Source organism: Amphibalanus amphitrite, unplaced genomic scaffold (genome assembly GCF_019059575.1).
Source record: "Amphibalanus amphitrite isolate SeventyFive unplaced genomic scaffold, NRLGWU_Aamphi_draft 000262F_arrow, whole genome shotgun sequence".
Classification (NCBI taxonomy): Eukaryota; Metazoa; Arthropoda; class Thecostraca; order Balanomorpha; family Balanidae; genus Amphibalanus; species Amphibalanus amphitrite.
The window spans coordinates 294,392-313,163 of NW_024881757.1; the positions used below are offsets into that span (position 1 = coordinate 294,392).

The 18,772-nt window shown below is 50.7% G+C and overlaps 2 protein-coding genes across 8 annotated transcripts in view; one reads left to right on the plus strand and one right to left on the minus strand.

Annotated features, from left to right (window-relative positions):
- Nucleotides 1-11,625, plus strand: part of LOC122386774 (dynein axonemal heavy chain 8-like) — a 28,989-nt gene extending 17,364 nt beyond the window's left edge. The window contains exon 3 of the mRNA XM_043376328.1: nucleotides 1,050-11,625. Within this exon, the coding sequence (XP_043232263.1) occupies nucleotides 1,050-11,375 (10,326 nt within the window). The 3' untranslated portion in view covers nucleotides 11,376-11,625. The remainder of the gene's footprint in view (nucleotides 1-1,049) is intronic.
- The window catches only part of LOC122386775 (protein RRNAD1-like), a 75,395-nt gene that overhangs the window by 23,704 nt on the left and 32,919 nt on the right, over nucleotides 1-18,772 (minus strand). For all 7 annotated transcript variants that reach the window (XM_043376330.1, XM_043376332.1, XM_043376335.1 and 4 more), the window contains exons 4-5: nucleotides 15,515-15,940; nucleotides 13,032-13,152 (exon numbers count right to left, since the gene is read on the minus strand). In XM_043376330.1, the coding sequence (XP_043232265.1) occupies nucleotides 13,032-13,152; nucleotides 15,515-15,940 (547 nt within the window). The remainder of the gene's footprint in view (nucleotides 1-13,031; nucleotides 13,153-15,514; nucleotides 15,941-18,772) is intronic.

The window sequence follows — 18,772 nt, forward strand, 5'->3', positions numbered from 1 at the left end:
TGATTATACTAAGCTGAAAAGTTCGAAACATACAGTCTACATTCACACGCATCTTTCAGAGCATTCTCAGCAACTTAACCCTGGTACTTTTAGTGAAGGGCAGGTCAAACGGACCGCCCCTCGATTTTTCACGAATAACTCGCGGAAAAAGCGGCCAATCATGACGAAACTTTCAGTACCCTCGAGTTGACCAATTTTACACCTACCCTGTAATTCACGAGTCACGACCCTAATCCAAATGACCTCCGACCTGTTTCAGTGTTTCTCGAGACCATGTTTGGCTATAATCGCGATTCGGCGTATGTCAGCTCACATTTTCCACCCGTTTAAAGTCTTTTTGTGGTTGTTAACGTTCAAACATGGGAAATGATATTGACCCCACGCATTATGGTGGGTGTCAAGGTCAAGTGGTGGTCAGGTCAAGGTCATTGAACTTTCATGACTTTGGTCACTTTTCGTGTTTTACATGCCTCTATGGTAGTTTTTGGGTCAGATTTCCAATTTATCTCTCATTTGAATATTTACAAAGAAGATTTGGTGCCTCCGTTAAACATTAAGAAGCTGTCAGTGGTGATTAACATTTGACACCTACTATGGATAGCCGGCAGGACGCTTGCTGGTCGACCTGACCTGACCTGGCCTAAAGGCATGAAGACATTATTTGTCATCAAAACTTATATGAAATTGGTGATTAGCACCCAGAAAACCCAACAACAACCTCATTTTACGAAGCTCTAGCAGGTCCCGATTTTCCCGATTTTTGGGTCATTGACCTGACCAAGGAGTTCAGTCTCAAAGGAGGACCTAGGAAATTAAAATTGGGTATCATCGGCTTCCTCTCGTCACAAGCACACGCCCGTTTTTTTTTTTTTTTTTGCGCAGCTCTAGCTCGATCAGGGGCCGAACGGCAGGGGGTCCAACAGACCCCCTTTACGTTAGGCGCTGGCAGAACACCAATACGGGCGAAGGTTAAGTCCAAATTTCAATACATTTAGACGCTCCGTTATTCCCGCATGATCAATATGTTTTCCTGTGCATTCTCCCCTCAGGTGGAGGCGATGGAGGCAGCTCACCGGGTCGGCCCGCTGCAGCTGTCCACCGAGCTGCTGAAGGTGTCGCTGACGGTGGAGATCGAGGCCTGGCTGCGCGCCTACGCCAGCCGCCTCCACCAGGAGTATAGCGTCAAGCTCGACGACGTGGCAGAGTTCTTCAAGGAAAACTCGCACCAGCTCTCCAAGCCGATCAAAGATCTGGATGACGTCCGAAACGCCATGGAATGTCTGAAGACGGTTCGCGATCGCCAAATCGAGATTGATATGCTGCTCGGCCCGGTAGAGGAGGCGTATGCGCTGTTCAACAAGTTTGAGATCCCGGTACCGAAAGAAGAGGCGGAAAAGGTCGATGGCTTACGATACGCCTTTGAGAAGCTCATCCAGCAATCAATAGCCACCCAAGACTACCTCTGTAGCGTGCAAGACACAAAACAGGACGAGCTGGTTGCCTCGATCAAACAGTTCGTCAGTGACCTATCAGAATTCGACGAGCAGTATGAAATTGCTGGACCTATGGAGGTTGGAATCCCAGCCCAAGAGGCCAGCGACCGCCTTGCTCTCTTCCAATCGCGTTTCGACGATCTCTGGCACAAATTCCAGGTGTACACAGCCGGACAAAGACTATTTGGCCTTGCTGAGAGCGACTATCCCTCCCTCCACACAACGAAAAAAGAGCTAAATCTGCTCCAGAAACTGTATGGCCTCTACAACGAAGTGATGAAGAGCGTGAATGGCTATTACGACACGGCATGGCCTGATCTGGACATTGAGCAGATCAACGCCGAGCTGATTGATTTCCAGAACCGCTGCCGCAAGATGCCAAAGGCCCTACAGACATGGCCAGCCTACACAGACCTAAAACAACGCATCGACGACTTCAACGAGACATGTCCTCTGCTCGAAATGATGGCCAACAAGTCCATGATGGAGCGCCACTGGGATCGTATCGCAACACTTACTGGCTGCACGTTCGAGCCCGAGTCTGACAGCTTCATGCTTCGAAACGTCATGGAAGCTCCACTGCTGAAGTTCAAGGAGGACATTGAAGACATCTGCATTGGAGCAACAAAAGAGAAGGACATTGAGTCGAAGCTCAAGGGCGTGATCGCTGAATGGGCTCTACATGACCTCGCATGTGCTCCATTCAAGAGCAGAGGCGAGCTCTTACTGAAGGGACAAGAGACAGCCGAGATCACAGCGCTGATGGAAGACTCCCTGATGGTTCTCGGTTCACTGCTCAGCAACCGGTACAACGCACCCTACAAGAAAACGATCCAACTCTGGGTCCAAAACTTGAGCAACACCAGCGAAATCTTGGAGAGCTGGATGACTGTGCAGAATCTGTGGGTGTATCTAGAAGCCGTATTTGTCGGAGGTGACATCGCGAAGCAGCTACCCAAGGAGGCCAAACGGTTCCAGAACATCGACAAGTCATGGGTGCGCATCATGACAAGAGCTCACGACATTCCCAACGCGGTCGAGTGCTGTGTCGGTGATGAAACGCTCGGCCAGCTGCTACCACACCTGCTTGAGCAGCTCGAAGTCTGCCAGAAGTCCCTCACCGGCTACCTGGAGGGCAAACGGCTGGTGTTCCCAAGGTTCTTCTTCATCTCTGATCCGTCTCTGCTTGAGATTCTGGGACAGGCGTCTGATCCGCATACGATCCAGGCACATCTCCTCGGAATTTTCGAAAACGTGGCCACCGTTGAGTTCCATCCCAAGGACTACGATCGCATCGTAGCCGTGCTGTCCAGGGAAAAGGAGCGCATTGAACTTGACAAGTCGGTGAAATGTGAAGGCAACGTCGAAAGCTGGCTGGGACAGCTTCTGGATGAGCAGCAGAGCTCCCTGCACAGCGTCATTCGTACCGCATATCAGAACATCATAGATCCTGACTTTGAAATCATGACGTTCTTGGACACCTTCCCAGCCCAAGTAGGCTTACTCGGACTGCAAATAGTCTGGACGAAGGACGCAGAAGTCGCGCTCAACAATGCCAAATACGATCGCGACATCATGCCAGATACCAACAAGATGTTCCTCAACATCCTGAACAGGCTCATTGACATGACAACAAAGGACCTCACAAAGTTTGAGCGGATCAAGTATGAAACGCTCATTACGATCCACGTCCACCAGCGCGATATCTTCGACGGGATCGTCAAGATGCATGTGCGGTCTGTCAATGACTTTGAGTGGGCTAAGCAGTCACGATTCTACTTCGCAGATGATGAGGACCTGTGTCTGGTTAAAATTACCGACATTGACTTCATCTATCAGAACGAGTTCCTCGGCTGCACTGACCGACTGGTGATTACGCCACTCACAGACAGGTGCTACATCACTATCGCGCAGGCGGTCGGCATGTCGATGGGTTCAGCACCTGCTGGCCCGGCAGGAACAGGCAAAACAGAGACAACAAAGGACATGGGCAAGGCCCTTGGCAAGTACGTTGTCGTCTTCAACTGCTCAGATCAGATGGATTTCCGTGGTTTGGGACGCATTTACAAAGGACTTGCGCAGTCTGGATCTTGGGGATGCTTCGACGAGTTCAACCGCATCGAACTTCCAGTGCTATCCGTCGCAGCACAACAGATCCACATCGTCTTCAACGCCCGGAAAGAAAGAAAAACGAGCTTCATCTTCAGCGACGGTGACAACGTCTCTCTGAATCCCGAATTCACCATCATCATCACCATGAACCCGGGATATGCTGGTCGCCAAGAGCTTCCTGAAAACCTGAAGATCCAGTTCCGTACAGTGGCTATGATGGTGCCAGACAGACAGATCATCATGCGAGTGAAACTGGCCTCATGCGGTTTCCGTGAGAACATCAATCTGGCGCGGAAGTTCTTCGTCCTCTACAAACTCTGTGAAGAACAGCTAAGCAAACAAGTGCACTACGATTTCGGACTGCGCAACATCCTGTCCGTCCTGCGGACCCTTGGTGCGCAAAAGCGATCACGACCCGATGAACCCGAGGAAATGGTAGTGATGCGCGTCCTTCGTGACATGAATGTCTCCAAACTAGTCGACGAGGACGAGCCACTCTTCCTTTCGCTCATCAACGATCTGTTCCCAGGACTCCAGCTCGACAAAGTGGTTCGTGCTGAGCTGATGCAAGCTATTGCCAACCAAGTGCAAATAGCCAAGCTAGTCAATCATCCTCAGTGGAACCTGAAGCTCATCCAGCTTTACGAGACATCGCTTGTGAGACACGGGCTGATGACACTGGGTCCAACTGGTGCAGGAAAAACCTCTTGCATCCATTTGCTAATGAAAGCCATGACAGAGACCGGCCGGCCACACAGGGAGATGCGCATGAACCCAAAAGCGATAACAGCGCCGCAGATGTTCGGCAGGCTGGACGTCGCCACTAACGACTGGACAGACGGCATCTTCTCCACACTCTGGCGACGCTCACACAAGGTGAAGAAGGGCGAGAACATATGGCTGGTCCTGGATGGGCCAGTGGACGCAGTTTGGATCGAAAACCTGAACTCCGTGCTGGACGACAACAAAACACTGACCCTGGCGAACGGCGATCGCATCACGATGGCACCCACCTGCAAGCTGCTCTTCGAACCAGACAACGTCGACAACGCCTCGCCAGCCACAATCTCCAGGATGGGCATGGTGTTCATGAGCGCATCAGTCCTCGGATGGAAACCAATCCTCAAAGGATGGCTGAACACGAGAACACAGGCTGAAGCTGAAATGCTCTGGGGCTTCTACGACTCCATTTTTGAAGACCTTATCAACTATGTCCGCCAAGAGCTCGTCAGCAAGATGTTCGTCCAAGAGGCGAACTACACCACACAGTCCACAGATCTGCTCACAGGCCTCATCATGGAACAGGAAGAAAAAGGCAAGTCAAGTCCACTTCCACGAGAAGAGATGCAGCGCCTGTTCCTGTTCTCAGTCATGTGGAGCTTGGGTGCGTTACTGGAGCTCGACATGCGCGCCAAAATGGAGCAGTTCGTGCGTGCACACGAGTCCAAACTCGACTGGCCCGTGTGCAATGAAGGCGAAACCATTTTCGAATTCACTGTGAATGCCAAGGGCGAGTGGGAACACTGGAGAAACTACGTGAGCGAGTACGTGTACCCGACCGACTCCGTGCCTGAGTTCTCAAGCATTCTAGTGCCAAACGTAGACAACATTCGCACAAACTTCCTCATCAATACGATCACCAAACAAAACAAGTGCGCCCTGCTGATAGGAGAGCCAGGAACGGCGAAAACTGTGATGATCAAGTCCGTGCTCAATGACCTGAATCCAGAGGAACATGTCTACAAGTGCATCAACTTCTCGTCGGCGACGTCACCTATGATGTATCAGCGAACGATCGAAAGCTATGTGGACAAACGAATGGGCACTACCTATGGTCCTCCTAACGGTCGAAAAATGACCGTCTTCATCGACGACATCAACATGCCCGACATCAACGAGTGGGGTGATCAGATTTGCAACGAGATTGTGCGACAGCTGATGGAGCAGCACGGGTTCTACTCGCTCGAGAAGCCCGGTGATTTCACGCACATCGTCGACACGCAGTTCTTGGCGGCCATGATCCACCCTGGCGGAGGCCGCAACGACATCCCACCGAGGCTGAAACGGCGGTTTTCCATCTTCAACTGTACGCTGCCTTCTGTGAACTCCATGGACCAAGTGTTCCGTGTCATCAGTTCTGGCTACTTCTGCTCATCACGATTCCCCGAGAACATCGTCGAGTTTGTGCCAACCATCGTACCGATGACACGAATCCTATGGCAGATGACAAAAGTGAAGATGCTGCCTACTCCAGCCAAGTTCCACTACGTGTTCAACCTCCGCGACCTTTCTCGGATATATGAAGGCATCCTGAAGGTCGAGGCTGAAACGATGCGACAGCCAGAAGATGTACTCATGGTGTGGAAACATGAATGTACTAGAGTGATCGCAGACAGATTTACAAGCGACGCAGACAAGGAGTGGTTCCAAGGAGCCTGCCAGACTGTGGCAAAGGACAGCCTACCCGAAGAGCTGGCGTGTGTTGTCAAGAACGATCACTACTTTGTGGACTTCCTCCGAGACGCACCGGAGCCCACTGGCGATGAGCCAGACGATTTTGAACTGGAGACACCGCATGTTTACGAGGCGATAGAAAGCTTCGACGCGCTGGAACAAAGACTTCGAATGTTCCAGGAGCAATACAACGAGGCTGTTCGCGGTGCCGGGATGGACATGGTGTTCTTCGTGGACGCCATGGTCCACTTGGTGAAGATATCTCGAGTTCTGCGGACACCTCGTGGGAACGTCTTGCTTGTCGGTGTTGGCGGAAGCGGCAAGCAGTCACTCACTCGGTTGGCATCATTCATTGCTGGATATCAAACATTCCAGATCACACTGACAAGAGCGTACAGTACCAGCAACCTGATGGACGACCTCAAGATCCTTTACCGCGTGGCTGGCAAGGATGGAAAGGGCATCACGTTCATTTTCACTGACAACGAGATCAAGGAGGAGTCATTCCTCGAGTACTTAAACAACATGATCAGCACAGGTGAGATCTCAAACCTGTTCGCACGCGATGAGATGGATGAGATCACAAACGAGTTGATCCCAGTGATGAAGAAACTCGAACCACGCACGCCACCCACACCGGATAACCTGTACACGTTCTTCATATCAAGGGCACGAAACAACATCCACGTCTGCTTGTGCTTCTCGCCGGTAGGCGAAAAATTCCGATCTCGAGCACTGAAGTTCCCTGGTCTCATTTCCGGCTGCACCATGGACTGGTTCTCACGCTGGCCACCAGATGCTCTGGTTGCTGTCTCGCACCACTTCATCTCAAACCACCCTATAGTGTGCACACCAGAGTCAAAAGAAGAGCTGATCAAGAGCATGGGTATGGTCCATGATGGAGTGGCAAAGCTGTGCGTCCAGTACTTCGAGCGATTCCGACGACAGACCCACGTCACGCCGAAATCGTACCTCTCGTTCCTCGATGGGTACAAAGCTATCTACACAAACAAACACAAAGAGATAGCAGAACTAGCTCGCAGGATGAACATGGGACTCACCAAGCTGGTAGAGGCGACCGCCAGTGTGAATGAACTAGCTATAGAGCTAGAAAAGATGACGCAAACGCTCGCCATCGCTTCAGCAGAGGCAGAAAAAGTGCTGGAGGAGGTCACGCAGTCGGCCAGTGCTGCTGAAAAAGTGAAAGCTGAAGTACAAGTAGTAAAAGATGCTGCTGAGCAGCTCGTGCAGAAAATCGCCGTCTCGAAAGGATTCGCCATGGAGAAATTGGAGGCAGCACGGCCAGCCCTCGAGGATGCGGAGCGGGCACTCGACACCATCACTGGCGGTGACATATCCACGGTGAGGAAGCTGGGAAAGCCACCGCACCTCATCATGCGTATCATGGACTGCGCCCTGCTCCTTTTCCAGAAGCATCTTGATCCTGTCACCCCTGATCCTGATCGACCCTGTCTGAAGCCGTCATGGGCCGACGCGCTAAAACTGATGTCAAACACACAGTTCCTGTTCATGCTGAAAAACTTCCCAAAAGACACAATTAACGACGAAGTGGTGGAACTGATGGAGCCGTACTTTGCCATGGAGGATTACACACTTGAGAGCGCAAAGAAGGTCTGCGGAAACGTGGCAGGCCTTTTGTCCTGGACTTTGGCCATGGCCGTGTTCTTCGGCATAAACAAAGAAGTGCTACCGCTCAAAGCAATGCTTGCTGTCGAAGAAGCAAAACTTGATGCCGCCAACAAACAGCTCGCCGAGGCACAGGCGCAACTGGACGAGAAACAGAGGGAGCTGGATGAGGTGCAGGCCAAATTCGACGCAGCAATGGCCTCGAAACAAAAACTCGTGGACGACGCAAACAGGTGTCAGCAAAAGATGGACAACGCGTCCACCCTGATCAACGGCCTCTCCGGTGAAAGGGTACGATGGACAGCGCAGTCCGAACTGTTCAAACAGCAGACTGAATGGCTAGTCGGCGACGTGCTACTCCTGACAGGCTTCCTGAGCTACGCCGGCCCATTTAACCAGGAGTTCAGGACATTGCTCATCAAACAGTGGGAGAAGGAACTCAAAACGAGACACATTCCATGCTCTGAGGACCTAAGCATTATCGGACAATTGACAGACGCGCCTACAGTGGCTGAGTGGAATCTGCAAGGTCTCCCAAACGACGACCTGTCGACACAGAACGGCATAATCGTCACTCAAGCGTCACGCTATCCACTGCTCATTGACCCACAGAGTCAAGGCAAAACCTGGGTGAAATGCAAGGAGAAAGACAATGACTTGATCGTATCCTCCCTGGACCACAAGTACTTCAGAAACCATTTGGAAGACGCACTTTCTCTTGGAAGACCAATGCTCATTGAAGACGTGGGCGAAGAACTGGACCCAGCCCTGGACAACGTGCTGGAAAAGAACTTCATCAAGTCCGGTAAAACACTGAAAGTAAAGCTCGGCGACAAAGAGGTAGACGTCATGGATGGCTTCACACTGTACATAACCACAAAGCTGGGTAATCCCACATATTCGCCCGAGGTGTCCGCCAGGGCCTCGATCATCGATTTCACTGTCACCATGAAAGGGTTGGAAGACCAGCTTCTAGGACGTGTCATCGGCACCGAAAAGCAAGAACTGGAGCACGAAAGAACAAAACTGGTGGAAGACGTCACTGACAACAAGCGCAAGATCAAAGAACTGGAGGACAATCTCCTTTTCAAGTTGACCAGTACGCAAGGCTCGCTTGTAGAAGACGAGTCTCTGATCGCTGTGCTAGCCAACACGAAAGAAACGGCAGCCGATGTGCATGAAAAGCTCAAGGTAGCGGCAGAAACCGAGCTGAAGATCAACGAGGCACGCGAAGAGTTCAGGCCGGTGGCGACGCGTGGAAGTATCCTCTATTTTCACATATGCGAGATGTCCATGGTAAACAGCATGTACCAAACGTCGCTGACCCAGTTCCTCGGCATTTTTGACAGATCTATGTCAGAGTCAGATAAGTCTCCGATCCCGCAGAGACGTATTGGAAACATCATAGAGTACCTGAACTACGCCTCCTTCCAATATACGTGTCGGGGTCTCTATGAAGTGGATAAGTTCCTCTTCACTCTCCTCATGGCGCTCAAAATTGATCTCAACAAGCGCATCGTCAAGTACGAGGAGTTCCAAGTGCTCATCAAGGGCGGAGCAGCACTGGATCTCAACAACGTCACACCCAAACCGTGTCGCTGGATCAGTGATCTGACCTGGCTGAACCTGGTTGAGCTCTCAAAGCTGCCGTACTTCCACGAGATCTTGACGCAGGTGCCACACGCTGAGAAAACGTGGCGCGCATGGTTCGAGAAGGAAGCACCGGAGGAGGAAGTCATTCCAGATGGCTACCACACGTCACTCGATACATTCCGACGGCTGCTGCTGATCCGATCCTGGTGCCCGGACCGCACAATCGCTCAAGCGCGGAAGTATGTCGGCGAGTCGCTTGGCATGCGCTTCACGGAGCCTATCCTTCTCGACTTGTTCCAGACATGGAAAGAGTCGTCGCCACGCATCCCTCTGGTGAACCTGCTCAGCACCGGATCCGACCCAACGCCAATGATAGAGGCGTTGGCAAAGAAGCAGAATGTTCCATGCTCAGCCGTGTCCATGGGACAAGGACAGGAGATCCACGCACGCCGCATCATGACTGAGTACATCGCTGGGGGCGGCTGGGTGCTGCTGCAGAACTGCCATCTGTGCCTCGACTACCTGGCAGAAGTGGTCAACACCATAATCGAGACCGAGCAGATCGACGAGCGCTTCCGCATCTGGATCACCACTGAGCCACATCCAAAGTTTCCCATATCACTCCTACAGATGGCCATCAAGTTCACCAACGAGCCGCCGCAAGGCATCAAGGCCGGTCTCAGGCGCACTTACCACGGCATATCACAGGAGCTGTTGGACTACACCAACTACCCTCAGTGGCGGCCACTGCTATACGGGGTGTCGTTCCTTCACACCATCGTGCAAGAGCGCCGCAAGTTCGGTCCGCTCGGCTGGAACATCCCGTACGAGTTCAACCAAGCCGACTGGTCAGCGTCAGTGCAGTTTGTACAAAACCACCTAGACGACATCGACCCAAAAAAGGGAGTCAGCTGGGTCACGGTGCGCTACATGCTCGGCGAGGTCCAGTACGGTGGCCGCGTCACCGACGACTTCGACAAGCGTCTTCTAGTGACGTTCGCGAAGGTCTGGTTCAGCGACGCCATGTTCAACGAGCAGTACTGCTTCTACCAGGGCTACGGCATCCCGCGCTCCACGAAACATCCCGAGGTCATGGCGTTCATCGACGAGCTACCTGCGGTGGACGCCCCACAGGCGTATGGGCTCAACACAAACGCCGACATCACGTATCAGACGAACACCACCAAAGCGCTCCTGGACACAATCCTTGCCATCCAGCCAAAGGAATCCAGCGGTGGTGGTGGCGAGACTCGCGAGTCGGTTGTTTACCGACAGGCTGATGACATGCTGAGCAAGATGCCCGATGACTACGTGCCGCACGAAGTGAAGGCGAGACTCCAGTCGATGGGTGCGCTCAGCCCGATGAACATTTTCCTACGACAGGAAGTAGACCGCATGCAGAAGGTGATTTCGGCTGTGCGCCAAACTCTCTCCGACCTAAAGCTAGCCATAGACGGAACCATCATCATGAACGAGAATCTGCGTGACGCTCTCGACAACATATTCGACGCAAAAGTGCCGGCACTTTGGAAGCGTATCAGCTGGCAGTCGACCACCATCGGCTTCTGGTTCACTGAGCTGCTGGAGCGCAACGCTCAGTTCCACGCGTGGGTATTCCAAGGCCGGCCGTCCGTGTTCTGGATGACTGGCTTTTTCAATCCGCAGGGCTTCCTGACGGCAATGAGACAAGAGGTGACGCGCGCACACAAGGGCTGGTCCCTGGACAGCGTTGTCCTCGCCAACGAAGTGCTCAAGGTATACAAGGAGGACGTGGACACAGTGCCTCCGGAGGGCGTGCTCGTGCACGGCCTCTTCCTCGACGGAGCCGGCTGGGACAAGAAGAACTGCAAGCTGCAGGAGTCGCTGCCCAAGGTGCTGTTCATCAAGCTGCCGGTCGTCCACATCTTCGCGGTCAACAACCCGTCCGGCAAGGACGCTCGATCCTACAAGTGCCCGGTGTACAAGAAGCCGAACCGGACCGACCTGAACTACATCACCACGCTGTCTCTGCGCACTGTGCAGAGTCCCGACCATTGGATCCTCCGCGGTGTGGCCCTGCTCTGCGACATCAAGTAGGCGTAGCTGACGACATGCAGCCAACAAAAGGCAGCACCAAGCACGCATATGATTCGTTCTGTGATCGAGTCACTTAAAATCGACTGCTCTTTTCACGAGCAAAGTTGTTACAAAGTGTAGTGTCCGCTTGTAATGAGTTTATCTGTCTGAATGTTTAGATCGGGCAATGACAAACTTTTGTCTTTCAATAGAAAAGAGAAGTGTAGTAAGGGCTAGCTACGCTTCCATCAAATATATCGGAATTAGGTCATTCATTGAATTTTGGGCGTCTGGACTTCCTAGCCATTAAGATTTCCTTTTTACTTGACAATGCAACGTCGTGATGTGGAGTCAAAACCACATATCTGAGACCTTACCACCCTACAAAGAGAAGAGGCAGAGGCAGTACCCAGGCTGTGACGTCAAAGATGTGTGTGTTAGAGCCTAGAGGGGATGGGGAGCTTTAAATTACCTCCACGGCATCTAGTGGGTTAAGCCTTCTCTATAGCTTATCTCAGATCTTTTACTCACGATAATCACTTGTTGCTGCAGCAAACGAGAAACTATCGTGGACTATAATCTGCTCCAGCCGCTGGAAAACCCAGTCCATGCGGAGCGGGGTGGGGGGTGTTTCAAGAAACTACGGATATCCAGTTGTAGATGGTAACCCGGAATATAACGCAGCAAACACGATTCGCTGGTCTGATTAGGTCGGACCTTTGAACTGCTAAAGCGTTTACGCGGTAGTCGGAAAATGTAAACAGATGAGGATTAAGTGAGTAAGCGGACTAGGTAGCATGCAGCTGGCTGGCTGCGTAACACCATGCGCATTATGCACAATGGCAGACAGGCTTGCATAACAAGATGTTATACAACAGTTTGTCAGCGTGAAATGTGGTTTCTTGAAGATCGTAGCAGCTGCGAAAACCTGACAGCTACCGAACAAAATATGAGGTCAATGCTCATCAGAGCAAGCAAGAGAATATATCAATAGAAAAATGAAAATATGAAACTAGAGATAAAACATAAATACACATGACATTGAGTAGATTTGCCAGTTCAACCGTGTCGGACGAAAATCCTGCCATCTGATTTAATCACCGTATGCTTCGATAGTGACACCGGCACAGTCGACAGAGTGACGTCTTTCATGTCTCTTTGACATGTTAGCATCCATTTTTTCTATGTAAATGACTCCACAAGACCACAATCCAGACATAACTGGGGGAAAAGCACATAGCTGAGGTTAACAGATGACTAACATTACGTGTGACGCACGTATGTACGTACACAGCACCTCAGCCGCGTTCAAATATCCAGGCGACGATCACAGGCTTAATTAGAGGAATTAAACAAATGAATTCAAAAGCGGTCTGACGCTTCGCCCTTCACCGGCACTCGCCCTTTGAATCATCAAAGACTAATGCAATGACGCACATAGAAGTGCTGCAAAACTTTATTACACAAATATTAGAAAACACTCACAAACCAGCAAGACCATCATATTATTTAGCTTGCAGCTGTAATGCTTCTTGCATCAGAAGATGTCAATAACGCATTAAATGGCGAACAGCAACGGACCTGTCTAGATCCAAAGTAATGGGACTTACCTGCGCAAATTTCCCATTGGTTATGTATGAAACCAAGCACATACACCAAGCACCGCATGATTCTCACCTGTGAGAACGCCTGCTGGTCCATATGTTCCGTGATACGACAGGTAGAGTGGCGGGGCCGCGCCGGTAGCACGTACTCCTCCCGTTTGGATACCACTCTCTCCAGCTCTTCGTCCAGCTTCCTGTCAAAAACGAGAGCCATCGTCAACAGCGGAGACTAGCACTTAAGCGCAGGTGAAACGTCTAGCGCATCCGTCCACGTGGCCAACGGATTCCCCTTACGGCAGAGTCAGTGAAGACGATGCTTTTGAATGCGTAATGATTGGGGACATCACTGATGGCAAGACACAATGCGGTATCAACAGAGCATATGATGACAAATAATGACGTTGGTGGATAATTGAGACATTAGTAATTGGCGTGTGCCAACGTCCAGCATATAACAGTGTATGTGATAATAACGGGACAGTATCGACGTCAGGTGGCAGTGAAAATTGCCAGTCCAAGTGACACTGTCTTATGGTCATACCAGTATTTATCGTAGTGTCAGCCAAGACTGCCCTGTGACAACGTCAGTGTCATGTGACAATGACCTGGACCTGTCAATCTCATCTCATCCTGTGAGAGTGGCATGATAGTGTCAGTCTCACGTGACAAAGTTAGCATCATGTGACAGTGTCAGTGCCAGTGTTGACGTCTCGTGATCAACTTTCGTCACATCGCAAGTCGGCGGGACGAGTCGCTATTGATGCAGCAAAGATTACATCATTCCCGCTGCAAGAGTCGCCCGGCCTGGCAACACAGACGTTGCCCGGTTCCAGTGAGCTATTTTCACCATCCCGTGCGGCTAACTGTAGCCAGCCACCTCCCATTCATCCGAGCCGAGATGAGATTGGCATCCGAAATAACACCGACGATTTAATATGGTATGCATGACGAGCAGATGAACCATCTCCTTTGGCTGGTAACCAAAGCTAACGCAGCGCCGCCGCTATGCAGAAACGATGAGATGTTAATCATGCATAAGACGGGAGCGAGCATAAAAATTGATAGCTCGTCCATAGCTTCTAAATCCAGATAACTGCAGTCAAACTACATAGATAGCTTCTAAAATAACCAACCAAAGATTGACCACACTACCAACCTCGTCCATATCTGACACATTGCGGCGAAGTTCCACGCACGCCATTCGTTACCTCCACGCCCCGTTCATTCACGCCCCCGTACGACCTTCGGATAGGTCATGAGAAGGCGACACGGGTGGATAACGGATGGCTCGCGGTCGTGGACAGCCAAGGTGCCCGGCCAAATGTCAGCTGCGGGTCGCCCTGGCCACCGCTCACTCTGTGCGCAAAACGGCACGGCGAGCGGGAGAGGCCAGTCGCCGGGCCCGCTGTGGAGATCGACCCTTCAGAGTCTGAGCCTCGTCAGCGCTGGCGGTTGGCACGGCGAGAAAATGGTAACAAATTGTGACAATTTGCGCTGTGACCGTGTCTTCACTTATCAGGGAAAGAGCAGCATACACATTATGGATTACATCCATATTATGGATTCTATCCATATTATGAATTCCATGGCCAAGGCGGCTTTAATAAATGGCAAGTAACGAATGTCATGTATCGGTTTTATATACCTTGCAAATCAGATAAATTTTGTAAATAAACAATAACAGCCAGCCATTTCCATTAGTGAATCACACTTTGAAAGGTCGTGTCGCAGAGGCCACATGAAAGGCTAACAAATAGCAAACATACTTCCTGATCGTTCCAAAAACCACTTGCTGACGTATATCACCAAGGTAATGTATTTCCTTGGAAAGCTCCATCTACAATAAATTGACGGAAACATCATGCAACTGTTGCATGTTTTTAAGTATCATCTTAAGAAACCTCCCTTTGAAGTAGTCTTGCCGGATGTCGGTAGAATAAGATAAGGACGTCTTAGATCAGCTTGAGGATTAAGTATTAAGAGATTATGATCTCCATAAATTGCTTCAGATTTCCTACAAAATCCGACTCATTCAACTTAATGTGATCTACAGCGCTTAGGCTCATAGCAGATGAAAGCGCATCTTATTCTGGTATTGTAAACAAATGACGAGAAAGGGATTAAACCAATTTGACAGTCATGTGCAAAAAAGTTTTGTTGAAAATGAACCAGAAGTACATAAAAAGCCATAGGAGCACCACCCCAATTAGGTACGTCAATGGCTAGTATATAAAGCTGTTAATCACAGGTGGAACTTAGTGCCGAGCTGAGGGCGCCCATGCGCAGCAAATCCGCCTCCGCCCTAGCGGTGACCTTGACCTCAACCGTCTGCTGCGGCTCCAAAGCCAAGCCGGCGTGGAATTGGGAGAGCTCGGGGACCCCCAACTCGGCACAAAGTTCCACCTATGCTGTTAACCTTTTCATCAGTGATTATAGTGTCGTCATAGTACGACATTTGGACTTAACGCCATTACGAAGGTAATAGAACAGCACTTCAACCCTCCCACAATCTCCACTCATTGCATACACCTCCAAGGCACATTAGTCTGCACGCACCTGGCTCCTGCGACAAACTCGTCGTTACACTCGAGGCAGACGACGGGCAGGCGGCTGCCGTAGGCCAGGTAGCGCGACAGGTGGCCGCGGCCGGAGCCGAGGTCGACCACGAGTCGCGGCTCCGTCAGCTCCACGAGCCGCGCCAGTCGCCGCAGCTCGTGCTGCTTCTTGGGCTTCACGTGGCGGCGAAACACGTGCTGCAGCTGCTTCAGCTGGCCGCCGCCAGGTGTCAGCTCCGCCGCCGCGTCCTGTGGCCACTGTTCGGCGGCTGGGGGCTCGGCGGGACTGTCGGCCGGTGCGCAGCGCTCAAGGAACTTGGCCACGGGCGCGGGCGAGGCGACTGGCCGGCGGGGTAACGACAGCGCCCGGCACGAGGCGCGGAACGCCAGCAGGGAGAGCGGCGGCGGCTCCCCCGGCGGCCAGCACCTGCAGACATGGGCACCGCTGTCAGCCGGCCACATCGTCAGTTAGATTCGTAACTAAGAACGCAGCCATCATAAATGTAGCGAAGGAGCAAAATGCAGCATAAAAAGATATGCACCTGATGTGCTTGGATCGACTGAAGTTAGGAAACGATCCAAAACCAAAACTGAAAAAGGAATCCATGCGTAGCGTCTACCTATCCCATGACTCACACCCTTTTCGCGGCATACATTATGGAAATATGAGTATCCCGACATGATCGTTTTTTGCTCGCGCACGACATTACCTCGTATGTCTTACTCGTGGATGTGCAATGTTTTCCATGGAAACTAAGTTTGCTGGCAGAATATTGAAGTAAAGCCCTTGGAACCTTCATAAGCAATTCCCATCGCGGTAACATGCTTGAGGTGGGGTGTTCGCCTTAATCGGTTCAATCTGTTGTAACAGCCAGGCTGTAGATCCGCGTATGTAGATCTGCCCTTTAAGATGTTCCGAGTCATGATACGGTGTACAACTGGCTTTAAGGACGTTCGTAAAAGAGCAAGGCTCAAGCATTTGTGCTGAGACTGCGCAACACAGCCTTAACCCGCGCACCGACGGGGGTCTGCGCCAACTTCGCACCGACGGGGGGGGGGCGGATGACCGCCCCCCCCCCCTGAGATCTCGAGAACGAAGCAAGATAGCGACAAGCGGTAAACGGCATCGGATACGCACGGCCAAGATCTACAATTTTTACTATGGTCATTTTCAGGTCAGGTCAAAGATGACGTCACAGGGGTCGAAAAAGTCAAAATGGCGGCACTAGATATGGAGAGAATTTTTCTCGAATAACTTTCGAATTAGTCAAGATAGGAACAAACTAAGGGTATCATCGTGATCCTCTCGTCAATCCACATCGAATGATATATATGTTGACCTCGAAAGGTCAAGGTCAAAGGTTGACCTCAGGTCACGTGACCTCGAGGTCATCATGTATATCATTCGATGCGTCTTGACGAGCTGAACACAATGAGACCATCCACGCGTCTGTATCTTGTTCCTGTACGGAGTTATTGGCAAAAAACCTTTGGTGACCTTTGATGACGTCACATGACCTCACAGCTGCCCAACAGCAAAACAGACCTCAAGGTAGTGAAGGTTGATCGTATATGAAGTCATGTAAAGTATATGGGGCCATTCCGACCCGTTTTAGTGGTAAAAACAGGGAGTTGATTTTTCCCCCATTGACTTATAATGGGGAGGTCGCGAAATTGACCTGACCTTAGGTCACCGATATCAAAATTCCGAGATATACAAATTGTAGCTACTGATGACCTAATAATATCCTGCGACTTTCAAAGGCCTCCGACATCTACTGTAGCTGTGGCACGGTGACAAAGTTGCAAAAAAGTGACTTGAGGTTGGGTCATTCAAAGTGACCTGGTGACCTGACCTTAAAAGGTAGGAAGTTCAAACTTGCACACCATGTGTAAAATTGATGAGGTTATAGTCATACTGAATTTCGCGGCGCTACGTGCCGCGGTTTTCCCGCTATTCGCGAAAAACCTCAGGGGGGGGGGGCGGATATCCGCCCCTCCCCCGTCGGTGCGCGGGTTAAGCCGTGAAAGTTGCTGACAAAACCGTGATATTATGAGTCAGCTTCGGGTATAGGGAAGTAGTGGTTTGCTTGCTTCTCGGATTGCGCATACAGTCATCTTGTGAGTACGAAGACATGGGAGACAAGCGTACAACGAAATCCAGGATATCATAGGACAGGTTGACAACCAACTCACGCTCCTGGTAAAGGGAAGTCCAACAAAAGCAAATAACTACAACATAACTACTATGTCGTTTACAAGTGTTGTGTCATATTCTGATGTGAAAATACAAGAATCCTACGTTACAAAAATGCGTTTCAGTCAGCACTTCTTGCTTGTCGGGCAGAAGGAAATAAACTTTTAACCGACGAAGACTATAAATAGACGATGAATGAAACATGTACATATATCGGAAAAAAACATGTGCCGCTCGCACGTCCCGCCGCGACACTAGCATTCTGATTCCTTAATGCATGTGCTTAACTTCCGATTGCCTGCTCTATTCTCGCTAACTTTACCTTGTACACCAGCCCCGCACTTCAGCATCTCTTCAACGTCAATTTCAGAAGTACGAATCACCGATGGGTCGGATCTGAGGCCTTCAGCGGCCGGTCACAAATCCAGCTCAATTTGTAACTTCTGCGCTACACTGAAATAGTCCAGGATAGTGCGATATATGGAAACCGGATGGCCTCACCAAGGACCCGGTCGATTGACGTCGCTGTTCACCCACAGAAGTAAACGATTAGTCGGCTATTTTCGTCTGTGCATGGACGATTTTTAACTACGCATATACATTGTGCTTATGTTCCTAACCAAACTTTTCGTGTCAGACCATCACTAAATTACTGCCTGTCACGTTTAGGGTTCTAATGAATTTAGAATAACTCCAATCGAAAGCAAACTTTGGCTGTAAATTATACCCGCCAATTGCGAAAAATTCATCTTCTGCGTGTTTAGTCCAATTCATATTTGGCCACAGGTTGAGTGCTCCTAGCAACAAGTGTTCTGAATACTTTGTCATTCCACACCTGCAAGTCGCTAGTGAATACTTATCTTTAATTTGGGCGGCGATTTTGAGGACCGCTCGCGAGTTTGTTTGTTGGGTGAGGCCACGAAATCTGCACAACGCCGACCCTGCCACGGAAAGCACAGTCCGCGACCGATTTAAAGCGCACATCCCCGCCATCTAAATCTGAGCGCGGCTCACACAAGCTAGCCGTGCCAGATGTACCAAAGGACCAGCGTCGCCGTTACA